This window comes from Megascapheus bottae, chromosome 15 (genome assembly GCF_031878675.1).
Source record: "Megascapheus bottae isolate mThoBot1 chromosome 15, mThoBot2.hap1, whole genome shotgun sequence".
NCBI lineage: Eukaryota > Metazoa > Chordata > Mammalia > Rodentia > Geomyidae > Megascapheus > Megascapheus bottae.
This window is the reverse complement of record NC_143523.1, coordinates 53,472,968-53,497,986: the sequence shown is the minus strand read 5'-3', so window position 1 is coordinate 53,497,986 and position 25,019 is coordinate 53,472,968. Positions and strand designations below refer to the sequence as shown.

The 25,019-nt window shown below is 40.4% G+C and overlaps 1 protein-coding gene and 1 long non-coding RNA gene across 7 annotated transcripts in view; both read right to left on the bottom strand.

Annotated features, from left to right (window-relative positions):
* LOC150054363 (uncharacterized) overlaps positions 1–11,312 on the bottom strand; it is a 715,379-nt gene extending 704,067 nt beyond the window's left edge. The window contains exons 1-3 of one of the 5 annotated variants that reach the window (XM_090346706.1): positions 10,933–11,311; positions 8,429–8,527; positions 6,525–6,633 (exon numbers count right to left, since the gene is read on the bottom strand). In XM_090346706.1, coding sequence (XP_090202832.1) covers positions 6,525–6,584 — 60 coding nt within the window. In that variant the 5' untranslated portion in view covers positions 6,585–6,633; positions 8,429–8,527; positions 10,933–11,311. Of the gene's footprint in view, positions 1–6,524; positions 6,634–8,428; positions 8,528–10,932 lie in introns of all 5 variants that reach the window. The other 4 variants (XM_090346707.1, XM_090346705.1, XM_090346708.1 and 1 more) reach the window with 4 other exon arrangements.
* A 3,731-nt stretch (positions 11,313–15,043) lies between these two features.
* Positions 15,044–24,804, bottom strand: LOC150054362 (uncharacterized). Of its 2 annotated transcripts, XR_016537859.1 has the most exons (4): positions 24,661–24,804; positions 20,966–21,080; positions 16,995–17,160; positions 15,044–15,129 (listed from the first exon to the last, which is right to left on the bottom strand). It is a non-coding gene; the product is annotated as an uncharacterized LOC150054362 (long non-coding RNA). The 2 variants fall into 2 exon arrangements; XR_016537858.1 differs by lacking the exon at positions 15,044–15,129 and having other exon boundaries at positions 16,990–17,160; positions 24,661–24,790.
* Positions 24,805–25,019: the final 215 nt, after the last annotated feature.

Genomic DNA, 25,019 nt, shown 5'->3' with positions numbered 1-25,019 from the left:
TCTTCATCAATAAAGTATCATCTCCTTCATAAAGTCAGAAGAATTCTCCATGCCGACTAAGATGAATGGTGTAACTCAGACATTATATCTTTTTTCCAGTCCTGGGCCTTGAACTCAGGGCCTGAGCACTGTCCTTGGGCTTTCTCAAGGCTAGCACTCTACCACTTGAGCCACAGCACCACTTCTGGCTTTTTCTATGTATGTGGTACCGAGGAATCGAACCTGGGTCTTCATGCATGCTAGGCAAGTACTCTATAGCTAGGCTAAACTCCCGGCCCTCAGATGTTATTTTTAAGAGAATAAATTTCTATAAAGTTTTAAAAGGAATTTGGAACCTGGGATATATTTTTATATTATATTTATATCCAAATATATATGCCACTATGATTTTGCAAATTGTGATTGATTTATGGAGTTCCAAGGCATTATCCATCCATCTTGGAAAACATCTAATAAAGTTACTGAGACAATCCTCCTGTAGGTGGCAGTGGACTGTCTGGTGGACAGGGTACCTGTCTATACTTTATATGAAGTTGCCTTCATCAGCAACTGGCAAAGGTGATTTATATACATGAACATGGTAGCTCTATTTTTATGACAACTATGCAAAGCAACAATTTTCCCCCATGTGGGAAATGTTTTATTTACAAAGATGTTCATCACAGCATCACTCAAATAATGCAAACAACCTGAATGTCCAATAGTACAGAAATGATTAAATCAACTTTAGTATTCATAGTTGATATTTATGAACTGCTTATAATAACATGGGAGAAAAGCCTTGCTATGCTATCATTATAATTTTATACTTAAAGGATAGAAAACTGCATATGCTACATAAATACCACTATGTAATGCAAACAAAGCAAATTAAAAGCTATTCATAATGAAATTGTAGAAATGTAATAAACTGAAATATATATTAGCAGCAGTTGTGTAGGGGGTAGGATTACCCATGCTATATTTTGCCTCTCTAATTTGCTCTATTTTCCATATCTTTTAATGAGTATGCATTCATTTTTATATTAGAGTCTACCAAGAAACTTTAGAAACAGAAAATATGCATTAGAGGTGGAATTAAAAGATTTCATTGCTGAAGCATAAAGACATTGAAGCACCTGATGTAGTATTTCAACATTTGTAGGAGATGCCTCAGTACCTTGACAGAGAAAAGTCTTCATACTAACTTCTCCAGAAATCTTCATAAAGGACACACCTAGGAGAATGGGAAGTTCAGAAGAAAAGAGATGAGATTTCTGTAACAAGTGTACCATAGTATGATTTTCCTCAGATTTCTAAAACATTTTACCAGTCCCTGGTGAAGCACAATATCAACTAGCATGAGATCAGTAAGGAAGGAGCATGCATCTACACTGAAGGATAGGAATGAGCCACTTACGCCAAATTCTGGCTTCATTTAGAGCTTTCACAGATAAGCTAGTACTTCCTATACCCTACAAGCACAGATCATTGCAATCTCATTACTTTACTTGAATTTTGCCATGCCTGTTTATGGCTTCCCTTTCTCCAAGGGCTTTTCTTTTATTTCACTGATGTCTTATTCATGAACCTATCAAAGCTATGGCTTTTGCAAGAACTAGTATAAGGAAGTGACCAAAAGTAGCCATGCAGACAGAGCATCCTCATCCTTCCTAAAAAGTCAGCTCTCAGATATTACCGGATATACAATAGTTTTACTGATATAGATTATTTTTCCCAAGAGATTTTGACTCCATATTCCTGGATAAAGGTCAGGAATCTAAATTATTCATTTTTTATTGTCAGGGTAATGTATGGAGGGGTTACAGTTACATTTGCCAGGTAGCAGGTGCATTGTTTCTCAAAGATTGATCCACCTTCTCATGTTTTTGACTACCTTTCCCTCCCCCACCTCCTCCCAATCCTCTTGTTTACTTGAATTGTCTTAAGGCTTGAGCCAAGGGCCTGGGACTGTCCGTGAGCTTTTATGGTCAAAGCCAGCACTCTACATTTAATCCACAGTTCCACTTCTGGTGCTTTGCTTGTTCACTGGAAATAAGAGTCTCTTAGACTTTCCTGCTCAGGCTGGCTTTGAACTGCCATCTCAGGCTCCAAAGTAAGAGGTAGGAAAAAATATGCTAATATACAGCAAACTAATATTAAAATTAAAATTAGTATTAATTAATCAATTAATAAATAGTTAAAACCAGTATTACTAGTATTAAAATGCTTTGGGATGCAGTGGGGCATAGTAGTTCAATATAATGGAGCTGAGAGTTGAGAAAATCCAACTTAAACTTTGATTTTAATTCACTGTGACCTCAGACAATAATCTCTTTTCAATGTACAAAATGACTAGAAATAAACATACCCATTAAGAAGACAAAAAAAGCGATAGTGTTTCATTGTGAAGAGAAAATAAAATCATGTATAAAGGCATTTGCCAAAGAGCCTGCTACTTCTTAAATTCTTAACAAAGCTCTGTTTGATGGTAATGATTATGGTGATGATTGTGACAGTTATGATGATGAGGATGGTAGTAATTGTAGTGATGATGACAGTGGTGGTGATATTGCAGGAGGAATACTTAAATCTACAATGGGCTGTAAAGTATGATTGTTCATTCTGAGTGTGTCACATTTTTCCCAAAGAAAGCATCTGGTTTCTGAAGTTCTAGTCTCAGAGGAAAGAAAACTTACATGAACAAAATGGAGGAGAACAAAAAACAAAAGTCCCTCAAAGAAAATGGCCCAGATGTCACACACAGAAGACAAAATGTCAAAACTGGATAGAATCATTAGATGTATAATCTAATATTTTGTCATCATTGTTTCTCTTTTTTGTGCTGGGCCCAGAACTTGAACTCAGGGCCTTGTAATCTCATTTGCCTTCTTCACTCAAGGCTGCCACTCTACCAGTTCAGGTACAAACTCTTCCCCCATCTATTGGTCAATTAGAATTAAGAGTCTCTCAGACTTTTGATTTCCTTACAAATGGTCAATGTCATTCTTTCTGATGAAAGCCCATTGTGTATATGTACCATCTCATTTTCTTCCATTGAGGAGCATCTGGGTTGATTCCATATCTTAGCTATGGTAAACAATGCTGCAATAAACATGATTGTACTGGGGTAGTTTTAGTGTGACCTGTTTTATTGCCAATTGGAGTGCCCAGGAGTGGGGTTGCTGTATCATAGGAAAGCTCTATGTTTACTTTTTCAGGGAACCATACTGCTTTTTTTTCCAGAATGCTTGAACAAGTTTACATTCCAACCAATAATGCAGTAGTGTTTCCTTTTGGCCACATACCCACCAGCATCTCCTATTGCTAGTTTTCTTGATAAGGGCCACTGTAACTGGGGTGAAGTGGAATTGCAATATTTTCTTGATTTTCATTTCTTTTCTTTCTCTAGAGATGTTAAAACATTATATTAAGTGAAATAAGCCAGACCCGAAGAAGTGTAGGTTGCATGGTTTCCCTCATTTGTAATAATTAAAATGTGCCTATAACCCTAAAAGTAAATTCAATGAAGAGTAAAAGACAAAAATAACAGCTAGACATGATAAAACAGGACTCTAAACATTCGCACAAAGGAGGATATTTTCAGGAGAGGATCATGCTGGCTCAGTAGCTAGGTGCTTATAATCATATAAAATGATGTTTGCTGAAATCAACTCCAAGAAGTGGAAACTAGAGTGGCTTTTCGTGGTTGTTTATTTTCTGTTTCTTCCCAACTTTGTCACTGTTTCTTTTCTTTTTTTTAACTTCTCCACTTTTGTCCTTGCATTTAAGTTTATCTGATTTGGGAGGGGAAGGGAAAGCACAGAAACCATGGGACAACCCCTACATGCCCCCCCCCAAAAAAAACCCAAATAGTAGGAAATCATGTCACTTCTTAAAACAAAAAACGTTTCCAGACTTTTCCACCCAAGCTGGCACTGAGCTATGATCCTTGAATCTCAGCTTCCTGAGTAGCTGATAGGCATGAACCATAAGCTCATTCTTTTTTTTATTTGCAGCATTTGAGCACTGATTTTTTCTTTGGAAAGCCTCTCTCTCCCACTCTCTCATCCTACATATGTGGTTACACTAAAATCACTTCCAAAATCAAAGCGTGAGTTCTAGAACCAAGCTTCTCTGACCTGTGTCAGTGGGAAATGGCTGGCCAGGTCACTCAACCACAACATGTCTAGATCAACTTTTAGAATGCTCCCTGAAGTTTTCGGGAAAGAAGCTTGATGCTGCTCATAGATTGGGTTTATTAGTTTTAGACTTATCACTGCCTCAGTGGTGAAGATACATTCTTAAGAAAAACCCAGATATAAGCCAACAGGCACATGTGCAAAAGCTAGAGGTAACGTTAGAGAGAAGGAACACTCACCATCCCCACAATATGTTTGTGCTTCTGATTATTTTTGTGTATTAAGCCGGTCTTGGGGCTTGACCTCAGACCTTAAGCACTGTACTTGAGCTATTTTGCTTGAGGTTAGCACTATACCACTTTGAGGCACAGCACCACTTCTGTTTTTTTGGGTGTGTTTTTTTTCTGGTTAATTGGAAATAAAAGTCTCAGGGACTTTCTTGTCCTGGCTGGCTTGTAATCACAATCCTCAGATCTCAGCCTCTTGAGTACCTAGGATTATAGGTTGAGAGTCAACAGCACCCATTAACAGTACCTCTCCATCTCCAGCCATAATTCAATACTTTCAATCTATTTCTATCTGAATCAATTCTACCCCTTGACATCCCACATCCACATGTGTTCATCCATAGGAGTTTAAACAGGATGGAGCTGATGTCCAAGAATAAAGAAAATTGAGATGAGAATGCATTTTAGAGGACCTGTATTGGAGTCTGAGCTCAAGGCTTCACACTTGGTTCCGCTGATTCTCTATAATCTAAGCCATGCATCCAGCTTAGCATTTTGCTGGTTATTTTGAAGATGGAGTCTCATGGACTGTTCTGCCTAAGCTAGCTCCCAATATGGATCCTCCAGATCTCAGCCCTCTTAGTAGGTAGGATTACAGGCATACCTTACCGCTGGCCAGGCACCTGCGTATGCTCTCTGTGCCTACATACATACATGTGTGTTCAGATGTTCATGAATAAGGAGTTCAGATGAATGCATGTGAACTCTTCAGCTTCTCAACAAGCTAGAGCTAGCAATTATTATGTATACTCTCAGATATAAAGAAGAAACATTTGAAGATATAATGGGTTTGGCTACTAATTAAAAAGGATGGACTTCAAGTCATGTTAATTGGGTATTAACGCGTATATCTGACACCAGTTCTGACAACTACAGTTTGAGAGAATTAAAGGGACTGGTCAATAGAACCTGTGTGACAAATGGATAGGGCTTAGGTGAGGCAGTGGTACTAAGTGATAACAAGAGTAGCATATTATAGGATTCAGAACAGAAGAGTTGATTGTCCTTTTTTTAGAGAGAAGCCAGCTGGGCAAGAAACAGACGTAGAGAGCAGATTTCAGTTCATACTGTTTCTTCATACACATTTGAATGATCTTGGAGAATTCCCTATATCTATTTCTTCAGTGAATTCTAAGAGTCTTTAACAATAGTATCAGAGATCAGGTACATATTAGAGAACAAGTAATAGTTACACGTGAAACAGGCAAAAAATTGATATGTTTGTTCATTCAACAAAACTTACTGAAAGCCTATAGGTAACAATAATGTATTTCAGAATGACACTAGAGAAAATTTTGAAAGTCTTCAATATAAAATAATGATAAAGTAGGCAGGCACGGTGACTCAGGCCTGTAATCCTAGCCTCACAGGAGGCTGAGATCCGAGGATCAATGTTCAAAGCCAGCCTGGGCACAAAAAGACCTGAGACTCTTATATCCTACTTACCTGTAGAAAATGGGAAGTAGGGCTTGGCTCAAGGGTAGGGTAGTAGCCTTGAGCTGAAGAGCTCAGGGACAGCACCCTGGCCAAGTTCAAGCCCCAGGGATATAAAAAAAAAAGGTAATGATAAAGTGGGAGAAAAACATGGGAAGGGGTAACAATGTTCAAGAAAAAATGTACCCACTACCTGATAAATGTAACTGCTGTAACCCCTCTGTACATCACCCCAACAGTAAAATAAATTTAAAAATAGGTAATGATAAATGTTTGAGAAGGCACATATGCTTAGCTGTATTTAAGCATTACGTGGGGTATATATAAATGGGAATATTTTGTGACAGTTCATTGATGAGTATATTTTTTATGTTCATATGTATCAGGTTAAACCTCTTTTTTTTAACTTCCAGGTGCCAGTGGCTGACACCTGTAATCCTAGCTACTCAGGAGGCTGAGATCTGAAGATAGTTGTTCTAAACTAGCCGGGGCAGAAATTTATCTCCAATTAACTACCCAACAAACAGAAGTGGCTGTGGCTCAAGTGGAAGAGCACTAGCCTTGAGCACAAAAAGGCTCAGGGAGAGTACCCAGGCCCCGAGTTCTGTTCTAATAGAACAGAATAAAGAACTTTAATTTTAAATAACTGCAGGTAAAAAAAGAAAATCAAGTAAAAATTTACCACTGAGTTTGCTTTTAAAAAATTGGAGATTCTTGGATTATTGTAAAAACTTCTCATCATTCCTCATTCCTGAATGTCACAAAGAATGGCATCGGTTTCAGAAGATGGCCTGGAAGGTATAACGGAAAATTAATAAAGGCTAGTGTTTCTTTTATTACTCAGGTAGCCAGTGAAGAAAGACAAGGAATTAATGTAGTGCCAGCACAAGTACCTCAGCTCCCTGTATATGCCTATGATTTATTACCATTACCTCTCTTCCACCCCACCTCTGGCCCACCTGCACACAGGCAAGCCACAAGACTATGGAGAACTGAGCCAACATTCTAGGCTTGTCTCTTCTAATGTCGACACAGCTGGAGAGATGAGTTATTTTGCCCTACCTCTCATCTTTACCCTGTTCTTTGTAGTTGAAGATACAGCTCTGCTTAGCCTAGGGCTCCCAGATTCAAAATGATAACTACGCTCGAAAAGAATGCCCACAGAGCTCATATCCTTCCTGTCCTAGGCTGCTGGAGGTATGAGCACCAGGCATACATATGAGCCCCTGTCAAAGTGGGCCGTGAGTCCCAAATGCAAGGCCTTTCCAAGAACTAAGTGAGTTGCCTCTCATTGCAAACCAATTGGAGGAACCTTCGCAGGCTGAGCTGTCACCTGCGGAGGACAGGGCGTGCTGCAAACACCTGCTCTGGCAGGTGAAAAACTAGATGGTAACTTGCTTCCATCTGGAGGGAATGGACATTTGAGAACATAATTCCTATTTGGGATTTCATTCCAAGACTTAAGGTCAATAAATCAGTTGTAACAGTATAAAGAGGCAAGAAATGTACTTGTACTTGACTATGGTGCTACATGGAGAATCCAGATTTTCTGACCAAATCAAGAATGCTTGATAGCCAGGGGCTGGTGGTGGCTCACTCTTGTAATCCTAGCCTGAGATCTGGAGGATGGTGATTTGAGCCCAACCTCAGCAGTAAAGTCTGCAAGATTCTACCATGAAAGAAAAATAAATTTCAAAACCTTGAAACTGCTGGGGCCAAGGCTTCACATTTGTGATCATAGCTATTCAGGAGACTGAAATCTGAGGACCCAAATTCAAAACCATCTCAACATCTCAAAATTGGTGAGATTTTTCTGTAAAAAGCCAGAAGTAGAGCTGCATCTCAGGTGGTAGAGCACCAGACATGAATGGGAAAAGCTAAAGATTAGTGCCCAAACTACGAGTTCAAGTCCTGATCCTGGCACAAAATATGACAAAATAGGACTGGAGGCCTGGCTCAAGTGGCAGAGCATCAAAAAAGCCACCAACTAAGGTCAGGTTGACCACTTTATGTTGGTTAATGGATATGACAAGAACAAGAAAGAAGTGACTCTACTTTTACAAAAAATCTGAATTTCTCATTGTCTGCATTACTGATAGGCCCGCTTTATGGGCTACTTTCTTCTCCATCATTAGCTTGTAATGATAAAACTCAAAGCATGTCTTTCCATGCTAGGTGAAAGAAAGGTAAGTAAAATAAGGAGCACTAAGACATTTGTTAGTTACTTTTTCTGCACCAGACAACTACCAGATGCTTTTTATTAATCACTGTATATTCTCACAAAAATGCCTGCAAAAGATGATGAATCCTTTTAATTTGCGGATGAGAAAGCTATGAGTGAGAGAACTAATGTTGCTTAAGAGCATAAGGCTAAATAAGAGAAACATTCAATTCACAAATCCAAACCTCTCTGATTTCCAAATGTCTACACTCAGAGATCTTCTACTCATGGGAATACACACATATTTGCACATCTGAACACACACACACACACACACACACACACACACACACACACCTGGAACCCTTTTGCTTTAGGCACAGAGGAACACTATAGGAAGAGACAGACAGGCTGTGTATGCATACCTGCCTGTGTACATATTCTCTCCAGGCTTAGTCTTCAGCTCTTGAAATAAAAGCTCATGCTCCTGTGAGTGAATGATTTTACTCCAGTTGACTCCAATACTAGAAAAACAAGTTAAAAGTAGACAAAGTGGTATTGCCACCTTCAAAGGGCTGGATACTTCACTGACTGAGTCAACAACTGCCAAGGGATTCCCAGGAGCTCTTGAACATCTGGATCTACAGCTACTCATATACATTTACCAAGACTCTGGGATTTTCCTTCTCCCAAGTCCTGAAATGCTTCTATGAGGAAAGTAATGACTTTGGTTTAAGTGCTGAATTACATGAGGACTGAACCCAAAAGAAGAATACTTCAGTCCTTAGGCAGGCCTTAGTCTAAGCCCCACACAGAGTAGTAAGTCACTGCTCTGTGTAGTAGCTCCACTCGCAAATCTTCTTCTGTGAGTGAAGATGTTTGCTATACTGCAAGTCTGCAACTGCTCAGAAAAAAATCCAAATCGATTTATCTTTAAGCACAATTTTTTTTTTGGATGAGAAAGAAGCCTTTGGCAGCTTGGTTGAGTCTCTCACTTTCCAGATGGCATGGGCATCCTTCAGTGATGCCTGCCTGGTGATTCCATCAAACCACGTAGGCCCTGTGCCCCAGAAATAGACTTGAAACATGAGCACCTGAGGCAAAGTGCTCTCTGCTTCCTTGGGCCACTTCTCTCTCTCAACCCCAGAAGAGTGACTTCCTGTCTGTCAGTTCATCTACTTCCATTTGGCTACCTTTGTAATCTCCTTTAGGTTTCATTCATTTGGCTTTCTGCTCACATATAATTCTTTGGATTTACATTATTTCTAGCATCTGCTGGAAGATTTTTGTATGTGTATTTTTTTTGTAGGTGCTAGGGCTTGAATTTGGTGCCTGGGTGGTATCCCTTAGCTGTCTTCCCTCAATGCTGGCACTCTACCAATTCCACACCTCCACTTTCAGGGTTTTGCTGGTTGTTTGGACATAACTGTCTCTCACACTTTCCTGCAGGATCTGGCTTCTCACTGCAGTCCTCAGATCTCTACTACCTTGAGGAGCTAGGATTACAGGCATGAACAACAATGGCTCAAAAACATTTAAAACAGACCTAACAGCCTCCTCGCCTCCCAGAATCTCAATAAAAACGGCTCCTTTTCCGTTTCCCATCTTGAAGATCACTCCTCCCAATATGTCACAAGCTACCGAACACACAAGTCCATACAAAAATTTGAGAAAAAAGGGAACTAGGAATCTGCTAGACCCATCGCTGTCATTACGAAAGGGATGTACAGTCTTCCATTCCTTGGCAAGTCTACTCAGTTGTACAACTTCCAAATTATATGTAAGCAGAATTTGCCCTTATAAAACACAGCTCCTCCCCGACTCCCAGGGACTTTATCGGTAACCACAGCAACAGCCCAGGTGCAGTAACAGAACCAGCAATTCTATAAAGGTAGAGAGCCCAGAGGAAACAAGAGGGAAAAGTTCTGGAATGCCCCACGAGCCTGGGACTGCCCAGGAGTCATCCATCCTCACTTAGTTCTGCCCAAGAGAGGCGGGAACATTCACATCTGTTTCACCAGGTAAAATGAGCCTCTACTAGTAGCAAAATCCTTCTGCCTGATAGCAAAGCCTCAGATCCATCAATGTACTTTAGCTAAAAGAAATGGTCAGTTTCAGGACCTAAATCTCTAAAATCATTGGTTGACCCTGGAAAACAAAGCCCTATGTGTTTCAGTTTGCTTTTTCAATGGGATGAGATATTGCTTTCCATCTTTCTCTGGGTTTCTGTTTCAGTCTGTCCCTGTCTATCACTGACTCTTTCCTTCTCTCCCTCTCAATAACAAATGTATGTACACACGCACTGGCAGAAGGGAGGAGGAACAAGGAAAAGCTATGATGAAATTCCCATTACCTGATCACAAGACACACTGCTAGTGCTTTACAAATAATATTTTCTAAGTGCAGCAGCCATGCTCTGGTGTGTATGTGTCAGTCTCTACATCTCTATGCACGTGCACATACATAACTACACAGAGATTTAGCAACTCTCCTAAATTACAATAACTGTCAGAACTAGACATACTCAAGGTTTATGGCTACAGGAATTTCTTTTTAAGATGCTCTTATTCAAAAGAATATCAAGAACTGAGCAGAGGCAATAAATTAATAATGACTTTTACGGCAATTTGACTAGCATTCTAAGCACACCACTGTTGGTGAAGAGAATAAACAGGATATCACTTCTGATGAGACTCGGGACCAGACATGCAACAGACATGTCCGTGGGTCATGGCTGTGCTGGCCCCTGGGAAGGCTCTGTGACTACACATGGATGTCCTCTTCCTGCAGGCACACACTGATTATTGGAAGACATTAAGGAAGAAGAAGCCCTTGAGGACACAGTTACATTTTTTTAAAAAAATGCCCAAAAATAAGGTATTAGAAAGGATTCTCCACTAAACACACACACCCAGAAATCATTTTTTACCTTGTGGTGAGGATCTCGTGATCTCCACCTTGGTACTGTCCTTTGTTCTGACAGAGTGACAGCCATTTGTTATGCATCCCTCGTAGGGTTTGACTCTCAGCTTCACCTCGTTTATACTGGCGACTCTGACCACTCAACCAGTTCAGTTTCCAGCTCTATTACTGATGTCTAATGGAAACTCTGCTCCACAGAATTGGAGAGCAAATCGCTCCTACACTTGGACAGTTCCTTCCAGATCAACTCAGTCAGGTCAGGGTGCGGCACTTGACACTTGCCATGGCCTGCTCTATTCTGCTTCATCACGACACTTCACTAACAGGATGTTAAGTGGGAATCTTCTTTTGATTCAGTACATCAGCTACGCCGCTCAAGTTGAGAACCTGGTAGTAAAGAAGAGATCCCCAAGAATTAAAACCAATCAAGAGGCCAGCAAAGAAATTCCTTTAGGGTTGGAAAGCTGATTCAGTTTTGAGGTCTACATGGTTTTGAAATCTGTAGAATTTTTAAAACCTAAGTATATAATTTTGAGAATATTTTTAGAAATTTTATTGTCGGGATAATGTATAGAGGAGTTACAGTTACATTTGTCAGGTAATAGGCATATTACTTCTTGGATACTGATACTCCTCATGTTTTTGTCCCTGTTTCCCTTATCCCACTCCCTCCCAATCATCTTGTCTTCCCATCTTCCCTTCCCTATTTCAAATAAACATACATACAATATACCAGGTATGAGATTTTATTTTGGAATGAGGAAAATGTTTTGGGATGATGTAGTGGTGGTATTTCCATAAACTCTGTGAATAGTGTTTTGAAATATTGAATTATATCCTTTAAAAGATGAATTTTCCAAAAGTGAAACTAAATTCAATAAAATGTGTAATCTCAGTCTAATCATAAGAAAATGGTAAAGAAACACAAACTGAGAGTTTTATATTATAAAAGAAGTCTGAATGGGGCTAGGAATTTGGCCTAGTGGTAAGAGTGCTTGCCTAGCATGTAATGAAGACCCGATTCCTTGGTACCACATACTTAGAAGAAAGCTGGAAGTGGTGCTATGGCTCAAGTGGTAGATCTCTAGCCTTGAGATCAGGAGGCTGAGATCTCAGGATAGCAGTTCAATGCCAGCCCAGGCACTGAATATTAGGAGACTCTTATCTCCAGTCAATCACTAGAAAATAGGAAGTAGGGCTGTGGCTCCAGGGTAAGATGGTAGCCTTGAGCTGAAGAGCTCAAGGACAGCACCCAGGCCCAGAGTTCAAGTCCCATGACCCACCAAAAAAAAAGGAAAGTAAGAAAAAGGAAAAAAAAAGGTAAAAAGAAACAAACAAAAAATAATGACACAAACCTGCAATCAAGCTATACAATGTGGCTATAGTAAAACTAATGTTGCTTTTTTGTTGTTTAAATTCATCACCAAATTTCAGGTAGCCATTACATCTGTCTTGAACATCTGCTTGAAAACATTTTTCCCTCATCCTTATTCTTCTCCCTTCTCCTCCATCACAGTTTCTCAACTCTACCCCCAAACTTCAGGAGCTTGTTCACTCCAGGAGGAATGAGCAGATCTTTACATAAGAATTCCCAGGTCCTGTCTACATCTCTCCTATCTCTTTATACTGGCTGCCATTGTCAACTTTCCAAATTCACATCTCAACTTCCAACTTCAACCTATATTCATGCACTTCTTTTATCAGATGGTTATATCTCTCAAATCAAACTCCACCTTCCCCTCAATTCCAAATAAATTATCTCTACAGCCTTCCCCATTACAGTAAGTATCAGACATTGGCTCAGCTGCTGGTAGTGTCAAATAGAATCCCACTTTTCATCTCTAAGATTAGCCATCAATAAACCTTGAATTTTTACATTCTGGAAATTGCTCCTGAAGCTGTTATGAGAGTTAACTGAAATACAGGAGCAAAAGTCACATTTTCCTACAAAAGGTGACTTTATTCTATTTCATTTCCATGGGATCATCTGCATGGGCCTTTTAATGTTTTCTTCCCTTCCACAATCCAGGCCTCTACATAGTCCTTGCAAACTATTAAAGAATTTGATCTTCTCTTTATCTCCCTTTGCAAAATTCACTACCTTCTCTCCATGATCAATGCAAACCATGCTCTTTGTTCACTTACATCTCTATTCAAGGCCCTTGGGTACTTTCTACCAGATTTAAGGACTTTATGAAACTCCATACCTCCCCCTTCTAAAGAAAATCAAGACTGGTACTGTGCAAAAATGCAGCCTCCGCTTTCTAAATAGATTCCTAGAATTTCCCAAGTCCCCAGCTTTGTGAAACAATTCCCTGAGACTATTTTCATTTAGGGGCCTAGTAAAATAGTCCTTGCTGATAATACATTGAAAAGACACTTGCATGTCCTTATTAAGAGTATTAATAGGCATTATCCAGATCAGTAACATGTCTGCTGGCCATTGTCCAGGCTGTTTATGGTTGTATTCATCATCCAGCAGAGTGCTTGCCTCCACACAGACTTAGCCCTGAGACTGCCAGTTCATTTCAGAAGCTAGACCTGCTGACTCTGCAGGTTGCAGTAGCAGCTTTGGAATAACTTTCTGGTAAAGCCAAAAAGGAGAGCTTCCATGTTCATTCTACAGCTAGAGCCCTGTAAAAACAAAAAACAAAAACAAAAATAACATTAAGGAAGATTGAAATGGTTCGCAAGAGTATAAGCAAAGCATATTAAAAACAATAAAAATGGGACCATCATAAACTCTAACTTGGTAGCATCCAAATTTCCTTCTAGAAAAGCCATACTCAGCACATGGTAAGTAAGCAAATCAACTTCCCACAAGTCAAGAATGTGTCTCCAGAGAAAACCCATGGGAACTAAGCTTTCCTCTATCTGTTTCATTGTCAATAAAAATAGAGTGTACAGTAAGGGTCATTTGGGATTCTTCTAGTAGGTGGATGTGCTGTGAACACAGATTGTAGATTTGGATGTACCACATATGCTTACTTAGCTCTGAACTTATCCAACTGTATATATTAAGTATTGAGTGTTTGTGTGTCATTCTGCCTATAAGTCATTTGAAAATATGTAAAAAAATAAAGTGTACCTAACTAGTCATGTAAAAGGTCTAGGGGCAGGCTCTAGTGTGAAACTGTGGTGAGCCCAACATACTCCATCATATCTGACATGCCAGTAGATCCAGCATATCCCACCCACACAAAAGAAATACCCAGGGTAGACATACCTGGATATAAAGACGGGAAAGAAGGAAAGAGAAGGAAAATCAGTCCATTTTTGAAGGAACAGAAAATAAACTATCCTTTAAAATAAGAATCAGAATACAAACTACAGGGCTGGGAGCATGGCCTAGTGGTAGAATGCTTGCCTACCATGCATGAAGACCAGGGTTCAATGCCTCAGTACCAAATACATAGAAAAGGCTGGAAGAGTTGCTAGGGGCTCAAGTGCTAGAGCTCTAAGCCTTGAGAAAGCCCAAGGACAGTGCTCAGTCCCTGAGTACAAGCCCCAGAATTGGCAACAACAACAAAAGAAATACAAATGACATTGCAGATTTACATTTACAAACATGAGAGCAAAAGCAGAGTTGACCAAACTGTAGAATCCTGCATTCTTAAGGGGCATTATCACCAAAATGAAGGAGAAAAAGACTTTCTGGCAAAAATAAAAATAAGAAAATGACATAGGTCAGAAACTCAATTCTACACAGATAAAGACAAAAATAAACATTTGGGAGGGTACTAAGATTTAAACTCAGAGCTTCCACATTTGCTCAGCTTGCTGCTTAGCTGGTGTTCTTCCACTTGAATCATATCTGCTTTTTTGGGGGACATAGAATCTCACTGTTTTTTCTGCCTGGCCTGACTTTGAACTGCAACCACAGCTCCTAAAGTGCTAAAACTACAAGTGTGAGAAACCAATGCAGTATATTTTCTGATTCTTATTTGATCAGAGAGGTTAACAGTTTATTCAAAATAATAGCAGTAACATAAAGAGTATTTGTAACTGTGGATGAGCAAAATGAATAACAGCAATGTTATAATAGAAGGGGGGTATTTACTTCTTTTTGTTATGAAATTCCCAACCTACCTCTGGAACAGTCAGTAACATTTAAAAGTGGCTCAAGTTAGTTACTGACACACTAATCTCTTATTTCCTACAATCTTGGCTTCCATAGGTTTAATTACCCATAGTCAGCTGAAGCCTAAAAGACATTAAACGGGAAATTTCAGAAATAAACCATTCATAAAGTTTTAATTGCATGCCACTCTCAGTAAATACGATGATACCGATATCATTTTATTCTGTTCCACCTAAGACCTGAATCCTTCTTTGGTCCAATAAAACCATACTCTAGATTTTATATGCCCATTAGTCCTTCTCAGAGGTCACCTCACTTATGGTAACCTTACAAAACCTGTGTATAAGGTTTAGTGTTATTAACAATTTTAGGCATCTATTGGGTGTATTGGAACATACCTTCTTATGGGTAAAGGTAAACTATGATATTACACACTAAGGTCTATTTTTTTAACCTTTACATCCAAGTACTTTCCAAACTAATAGCCTTCTCTCTCAACCCAGAACATTAGAATACAGAAATGAACAATAATAGAGAAATAAGTACCTAAGATGTAGGATCACTTTAGTGATTGTTTCCTGGGTGACAGTGGAAAAGACAGGCTACAGAAAACCACTCTTTAGAAAGGCACTGACTCCAGCCATATACTGCCTTCACAGTTAACCAAGCACTTCAATTTCGCACTAGCCTTCCCCCAAATCCACTGGAATGCAGTTTATCTAACTTTATATCTCCCTCACATACTCCCATCAGTCAAATGAAAGCCATAGGCAGACACCTTAAATAACCCCCAATTCCTGTATGCCCCATCCAGAGTCAGGGTAGAATGACTTTAGTCTTTTTTTTTTAGTGCCATGAATTAACAGCATTAATTCCTAGCTATAGTCAACCCTTTGTGCACAAGGCTTCTGTCCTTCACACATACTTGTAAATGTAGCTCTCCTCTGGTGTATCATAATTTTTCCCCTTTTTAGTGGACATTCAAAAGCACAATGTCATTTCTCTCTTATTAAAAAAATGCTTGACTCTGACCCCCAAATTCCATTTACTACCAAAGTTCTCTTTATAAAGAAATGAATTTGATGAATTACATTAACTTACTGGTTCAATTTCTCTTGCTCTGTTTTGCTCTGGACACTGTGTGATCAGGTTTTACAGTTCTGCCACTCTTATCAGAATCTCTAGAAAGCTCCACATTACCAGACCAATAGATATTCCAGTCTTCATATGCTTAGCCTTCAATTTTTATTTGCACATAATCCTATAAAGGCCTATATAATGCAATTAATTTATATAATATGACTATGCCAATGATTCTTATATTTATAGTTCCAGCTAAGGCTTCCACTTGGACTTCCAGACATCTTCATCCATCCAATCACCACTAAATCTCAACTTGGTTGGCTAAGAGGCAGATCACACATAACAAGAATAAAGCTCCCCCCCCTACTATTTCTACCATCCTAAACTTTCTAGAGCCTTCAATGAAATTAATAGTGATTTCATCTTTCCAAGAGTTTGACCCATAATCATTTTTATCTTTCATTTCCAGGTTTAATCTGTCAACATCAAGAAAACCTTCCTTCCCTTACCTACTGAAAACTGACTTTCCATCTTGTTTGTTTGTTTCAAATATATCTACCTCCTTCATAATGCAGGTTCCACAAGGTAGAACATTTTTGTTTCAATTTTCCTTTGCACCATCCCCAAGATATCATCCAGTATATAAAAACTGGAAAAAATTCTAAGAAATGACAAATATTTTTGAATTAATATTTAATCATTTGTTTTCTACTCCTCCATATATAGCCTTCTACTCGTTTAACCTGTCTGATAAAAATTTCTTGGCCTTTTTCTGGAGATTGAAGGCCTCTTTTGCATTGCAAACCATTAAAAGTGGACAGCTTCATACAATCCAATTAGTGACCCCTGCTTTTCACAGGAAACCCATCATAGATGGGTTGCAATTCTCCATGAAAATCGTTTACCTTCCGGGAAGCTGCTGCTTTTGATGTGGCATTCCAGGAGGGTGTTAGAACAGCCTGTGTACCTCTGGTGTTTCAGAAACTTCCCCAAATTCTTTTGCGTTCAGTGATTATCCCAAATTATTTAAATTGGTTCCCAGTCATCTTTGATGCAACTCTGGAATCTTTTCTGAACGTAAGAAAATCACACATATAGCACAGAGAGAAGATTACAGAATCAGAATGACTTAGTACTTCCCAGGGAAATTCTATCAGAACCAAATAGCAGGTGTTTGAGTTGAATTTGAAGCTCCACAGCCACACTTCTATTGTACCTTTACCCACAGCTCATAGATGAGTACATAAAAGTTCACAATAATTGCTCATAAAAAATTCTCCACCCAAATGAGGAGCAAGTAAGGCAATCACCGAAGTTAATGTAATTATACAATCAAAATTTTATTAATATGTCCTCATTTCCATTCCCCAGTTGTCCCATATCATTTTATCACGCTGTATTATTCTCCTTGCTTCTCCTGTTTTGCAAGCAAAGGAAATGTCAAGTTAAGATACATCCATTCAGGGGGACCAAAAATAGCCATTTCTCACTTCCCATGATGCTTTCTGTTGTCATCTGTCATTGAGCCTGCCTCCTGTATGAAGTGTTATTCTTCTGCACTTAATAGAGTCTTTTTCTGCCAGAGGCCTCAGAAAACTAGGTTCCAACACACACACACACACACACACACACACACACACACACACACACACACATTCCTTAAATAAGTGTTCTAGTATGTAGATGTGGGATTCCCTCAGAGAGGTCTGAGGAGTCATAGGTATGGACCACTCTAGTAACTATTTCCCTTTGACCAAGGCCAATGTCACCATCTGTGTGACATATGTCACACTAGAGCTGCATACTAGTAAATTTTCAGCCCCTTTCCAGGAATGCTGTAGGGAAGAAATCATTTTGAATTTGAGCTACAGATTAACAGATTTTCATTAAATATAAAATCTTAAGTAGCTTTATCATCCCTATTTAAATTTCTGAATAGGCATAATTTGGTCACTGAATTTCCTATAATAAAAGAAAATGCACAGTATGCTCAGTGGAATAAGACAGATGAAAACGAATGAACACTGTATGATATCACTTGTACATGAAATTCAATAAAGTTAATTTCATAGAAACTGAGTAGAATGGTGGAACTACCATGGTGGTACTACCAGAGAAAGTGAGATATTGATCATGGGTAAAAAGTTTTAGTAGGGGGGCCGGGGGTTTGGTCTAGTGGTAGAGTGCTTGCCTAGTATGCACAAAGACCTGGGTTGTAGAAAAAAGCTGGAAATGTTGCTGAGACTCAAGTGGTGGAGCTCTGATCTTGAGAAAGCCCAAGGATAGGGCCCAGGCCCTGAGCTCAAGCCCAGGACTGGCAAAAAAAAGTTTTAGTAGGACTTGAAGAACAAGCTACGATATGAGCTATTGAAGTACTCTGTGACCACAATTAATAATACTGTACAATTCAAAATTGCCCAAAGAATTGATTTTTAACATTTTCTTCACAAAAATGGTGAGTTAGAAAGGTGATGGATATATCAGTTACCTCTATTGAATATTTCCATACTGTATAGACAGATCAAATATTATGTTGTACTCTATAAATTTGCGTAAGTAATGCCAATAGGAAGGAAGGAGGGAAGAAAGGAAGGAAAGAAGGAAGAAGGAAGGAAAGAAGGAAGGAAGGAAGGAAAGAAGGAAAGAAAGAAAGAAGGAAGGAAAGAAGGAGGAAAGAGTGAGGGAGCATTTCTAGAATGTGCATAGCTGATCCAAGAAACAATCTCTTTTCCAAATGTCTGAAATTCTCCACTCTACTAAAGCTTTCCTTCCATGCTATCCATGCTGTACACTCCAAGCTTTGTTATCACTACTAGTAACTACTTTACCACCGAGAAATCTCCAATACATGGATCCTCTTTATCGAGCCTCCACCTGCTGTCGTTCCCGCATACTGTTTATGATATTGCCCCCCTGCCATTCAATGATGTGATTGGGACCAGGAATCCTTCCTGTGACTTCCCTCAAGTCTTCCCTTCCCTTCTTGCCAAGCTGGGAGCCAATTGCAGAACATACTAACCTAAAAGTTTCATAAACACCCTCCCTCTTTTCATTGTCCTCTTGGCGAAAAACACTACATGTATCTTCTGCTGTCACTAAACTAAACTAGATGTCAGTAAGCTATAATTTTGGACCAAATACAGACCACTGCCAGGTTTTATAAATGAAGTTTTATTGGAATAAAACAACATTCATTCATTTCTGTATTATCTATTTCATGCAATAATGGCTGTGTTAAATACTGGGACCAAAACTGTGGCCCACAAAGTTAAAAGTACTTTATGTGTGTACTGAATACATTTGTGAAACTCTGAGTTAAATTATTCCTTAAATCCAGATTTGCCAACCATTCTTAGCTTTGATTTATAAACTCAAGACTCTAATCAACACCCAACTCTCTAGCTCACATCTGTATTCCTGACTACTTAGGAAGCTTAGATCTAAGGATCCAAGTTTGATGTCAGCCTAGATAATCATGAATATCATGCCTCAGTTTCTTAACTCTAATTAATCAGCAAAATTTGGAACTAAAGACATGGCTCAAGGATAGAATGCCAGCCAGGAATAAAACAGAAAACCAAGCATATGAGGGCCTGAGTTCAAGCTCCAGTAATGACAAACATGTTTGGATGCATATTCGGGCATGTATAACACTGACACACGGACAGACAGATAGACAGACAGACACACACACACACACACACACACACACACAGATAGAGACAGAGAGACAGACAGATAGAGACAGAGAGACAGAGACAGAGAAAAAGGTAAATCAGAGGTCTTAAAGCCAAAGCATGGGAATGCCTTTTGGAATTTCCCTCCTTGCACTCTCCCTATTTACCTTTGCTAAGCTGTGTTTCAGTATTTCATTATGTTTTGTTTTGTATTCTGTATTTATTTGAGACCAAGCCTTGCCATGTAGCCCAGACTGGCCTTCAATTCACCATGTTGTCTAGGCATGCCTTAAGTTCTCTGTCTTCCTGACTCAGATTCCTGAGAGTAGAAGTATATATTACCATACTTCACTTTTGCTGATCTTTTCCCCTAGAAATGGTCACAGCAATGTTCTCATCTCATTTGCCCATTGAGTGTGATTTTAACAAGTCTTCCACAAGAACTAATATCTAGATGCCCTCTCTTTGTATGAGAACATGCATGTATGGACTTCACAAGTAGAATGTGACCAGTGGTGCTTCCTGAAGCAAGTCATGAAAGAAATTACAGGTGTCCTTGGTTCTCTCATTCTCAGAGCCCAGCTGCCAAGCTGTTAGGAAATCTAAGCAACCCGTGGAGTGTCTCACAAAAAGCTGCCTATATAGAAAAGGAACAGAACCCCTGGCTTTCTACCCAGGAAAGCTCCCAGCCAATAGCCAAGAGTATCTTACCATCTGTACATCTCAGAAGTAGAATATCCATGCTAGGTACCAGTGGCTTACCCTTAACGACTCAGAGAACTGTGGTTCAAAGCCAACCTAAGCAGAAAAGTCCATGAGACTCTTATCCCCAATTAAACATCAAAAATGGCAGAAATGGACTGTTACTCAAGCAGTAGAATGATAGCCTTGAGCAAAAACGCTCAAGCATAGTGCCCATACCCTGAGTTCAAGTCCCAAGACCTGTACACAAAAATAAATGAAGTAGAAAAGCCAGTTCTGCTCCAGTTTTCCCATTACACAAACTACAAATTTTTGACGTATAAAATTACAGCTATTTTGTATTTCAGTTTTTAAGATTAGAAGATTGGGTATATACAAAATGATAAGACCCAACATAATTCACAAGATTCATTACATTTGATGTGCACCTTATACAGATAATCTGAAAATAATTTTATATAGTATTTGACTGGGTCTGCAATTTGACTATGACTTACCCCTTGGGTGTGGAATTTTCCACTTGCAGTCATGTCAGCATTCAATATGTTTCAGATTTTGGAGTGTTTCTGAGTTCAGGTTTGGTGGCTGTTCATCCTGCACCGTTCTGAGTGACTATGGGGGAGGGAAAGGGCGCTCATTTGTTACACATGGCACAAAACAAACCAAAACAGCAGCCATCTGGTCTTTTCCTCTCTAGGCCTAGCTTTCTTATCATACAGACGAGGTGGTGCGTCCTTTGACTCCTCTCTCAATCATCATGGGACAGTTCTGGCCTCTCACCTCACTCAGAGTCAATATGCTATTTGTCTTTCAGCTTCTGAACTAAGCACCACTACTAGGTCATTTCTGTTCCTGACATGTATTATTTTAGGCCCACACCCAGCTTCATGACCTCCTTGGGAAGCCAAGTGTGGGAAGCCATACTCTCATAGGCCCATACCTAAAGTGGTAGGTTGTCTAGTTTCAGATGCACTTAAGATTGATGCTGTTGAAAGCATAGGCTGAGAAGGAAAGGACAGGTCTCCAAAATTTGATAGTTTCTCTGTATGAATTATTAGTGCCAAGACAAACTGTGACACAGTCAGTCATCAGTAATGGGTGACGGGTTGGCAGCACAGCATACATAGAATCCAATGTGAGTCAGAGCAGGGTTGTAAGCAAGGCAGTAAGTAAATGCTTGAGAAAAACTCATCAAAACAACAACATTCTACTAGTAATCAGTCCTTGAAAGAGGGTCTTGAGTGTCAATCACTATCTCTGGCAGTAATTGCTGAGGTCATTCTCTTGGTAACTTGTCATATTTAGGAACTCAATCAAATAGATTGCTATAGTAAAGCAAATTATGTCTTAGTCACCACATCTTCTTTAACACATGCACAAATGTCCCCCATGTCTCTTTATGTCTCTCTTATTCCTGTCTCTCTGTCTCTATCTCTCTCTGAAATGTGCATACATGGATATTTACACATGCATGTGTGTGTGTGTGTGTGTGTGTGTGTGTGCTTGTATGTGTGAGAAAGCAGATCCTATGTCACCACCTGGCTGAGCCAAATATAAGAAAGACAGTTCATACTGATCTTCCACCTCCAAATTGTGGAGACAATTGGACAATGTGTAATGCAGATTTTACCATTTATCAGCTATGTGACCTTTGGTTAGTCACTAAATCCTTCTGAGCATCTGTGTCTTAATTTACAAATGAGACTTGTATTAGACAGAGTATGACAAAACTGTATGGTGTGTGTGTGTGTGTGTGTGTGTGTGTGTGTGTGTGTGTGTGCTCACACATGAGTGCATGCAGGTCCTTGGGCTTGAACTTAAAGTCTGGTGCTATCCATGAACTTCTTTTGCTCGAGGCTAATGTTCTACCACTTGAGCCACAACTTCATTCCCAGCTCTTTGTTTAGAGATGAGAGTCTCATGGATTTTTCTAGAGAGCTGGCTTTGAACCATTTTTCAGTCTCTTGAGTAGCTAGATTATAGGCCTAAACCACTGGCACCCAGATGAACTTATTTTTGTTTTTATGACTAAATAAAATCACAAGGAAAGTATCAAGTATTTCTAGTGAATGGTTCATACATGTTGAATTTCCTTCCTCTGCTGGACAAAACAGCCTGGTCTAGGACTGCTGTACTAAGCCATTTGTCCCCACATTTTATTTAAAGTTTAACCTAGCATATCCTAACTTTCAGGTTTAATCTAATTAGTCACTTCTAGTCTGTAGCTTTAGGAGTCCTGACACCATGCTAAAAACACTCATCAGAAATTTTCTCCCTTACTTTGGCCATTAGTTGCTTTCTCATTTTATCACCAACAAAATCACATTTTCTTCCTTAGCCCTGTCGAAAGCAACAAGCTTACCACTGAGATGCTTGGACTACATCCTGCAAAGCAATCCTGCCCCAGAGCCAGGGCCTGATTTAATATGGTGCCAGTGGCTCTCTTAATGAAAGGCAGGTGGCAAGGCCTTCAGAGATTCTGTCACAGTGGGAGCACAGCAGGAAACAGATTGGGTTAATCCTCTATGTGCCTCCTGATTTGCCAAGCTTTCAAGCATAGCAAAACTGAAAATAGCCTACTTTCTCACATTTTCACATAGGCATTCCCTTCTAAATCATCTCTCCCCCGCCCCCCCCCCACCGAATGCCTCATCTTTAGGGATATATATTGTTAGCTAAGACAGGAAGTATTCTGGGAAAAACCTTCTCTGTGTTATGAATTCTGATAAATTCTACAGGTTTGAACAGGCTATCCCACTATAGGTTATCTTTGTACACAAAGGACAATTCTGTCTTAAAGAAAATGCCACAGAGGAAATGAACATGGGGGTAAAAACTCAACAAGGAAACCATCTTACCAAATAAGCCCCAATGTGGTAGTTCACAACTTTAACCCCAGCTACACTGGCTGGCAGAGATAAGCAAACCACAGTATAGGATAGTTCTGAGAAAAAACTGCATGACATTATCTGAAAAATAATACAAAAAGGCACCAAGGACATAGCCTTGATGGAAGAAACACCTGACTAGCAAGCAAGAGTGCTGAGTTCAAACCTCAGTACTACAAAAACAGAAAAAGAAAGAGAAGGGGGAAGGGAAAAAGGGAAGGAAGGAGGAAAAAATGAAAAAGGGAGGAAGGGTTACAGTAAACCAGAATAGAACTATGCTTTGTATATGGCATTATTCAGGACTCAAGAAGCTTCTTTATGAAGAAGCTCATTAACTCAGCCTTAGACAGGAATGGGATGCAAAGATCAGCCCTGATGGAACCCTGCTCTTACGGAATCCTTCACCAACGAGGTTAAAATAGGACAAGTGCCAGGATCATCAGGACAAGTTTGGAAAGTCCCCTCTGGAAGACTTTTCCACCACTGCTCTCCCAGCTGACTTTGGTTCTGCTTCTGACAGCCTTCATTCAGAAAAAGTCCCAGGTCTGCCTGTCCACAGCCAATCATCTGTATCGAGGGTTGCTCAGTTCCAACTCAGATCCAACACTCAAGGGAATCCCATACTCAGGTTTCCTGGAGTCCCTGCAAAAGCCCAGAGAAGCAGCTGGTGTTAGAGGAGGAGGGATCTTGGACTTAATTATCTTGGGACTTTGTGGAAGTCCTGCTCTGGGCTGGCATCCTCCTATTCCAGCTCTGTTCACAGGAAGAAGGCTGGCAGTGATCCCTAGTTCCGGTTCCAGTCTTACCCATCCTTGCTTACTTGTCACACATAGTCTGGGTGGACCCCTTTTTTCTTGGTGCTCACCTAAGGCTTCCATTCTGCAAATTTGGGTCTTACTTTTTCTGATTAAAGAAATTAAAAGGTGGAGAGCGCGGAGGTAACGGACTGCGGCCTGCTTCCCCCGGGGCCCTTGGGGCCTGGTGGCCCCAGGCCAGAGGCTGAGCGGAGGGCCCCGGGGGCCGGTCCAAACGCAGCCGTCCTCCCGCAGGCCCAGGGGCACTCGCAGCAGCGAGCTCTCCGCATCCCCGCACCCCCCTCCTCCCCGGCTCCGCGATGACTTACTTGAAGGCGGCGGTGGAGCCCGGGCTCCATCTTGCCAGGCCCAGACGCAGGCTTCACCTGGCTGCCGAGGACGCGGCACCCTTGAGTGGTGGCGGGCGGGCATGGCGCAGCAAAGCCAGAAGAATGGCGGAGTCTTTGTGGGGCTGGAGGACGGAGACCTTAGGCGGCCTGGGAAGCTCACCAGCATTCCAGGCCGTGGAGCCCGCCGGTCCGGGGCCTGGGGTGACCTCCCTGCCCGGCCACCAGGACCGAGGAAGACCCTAACGATCCTGGAAGGTGAGCGGAGCCCCGGAGGCCGGCAGGTGCAACGGTTGGCAGCCCTGGCGGTTGGGCTGGTGCCAGCGGAGAAACGGTGGTGACGACCACGGGTGCCCACGGAAGCCCGCAAAGATTTACTGGCCGGTTCTAGGCCTGTGTATATAATATGAAAAAGCTGCTCTCAACTTCTCCCATCCTTCAAAAGACGACTTTTAGTCCTTCTGGACATTGCAGACGTGAAGAGGTTGCCGACGTATGATACAGTAGAGGTAGAAAGTCACA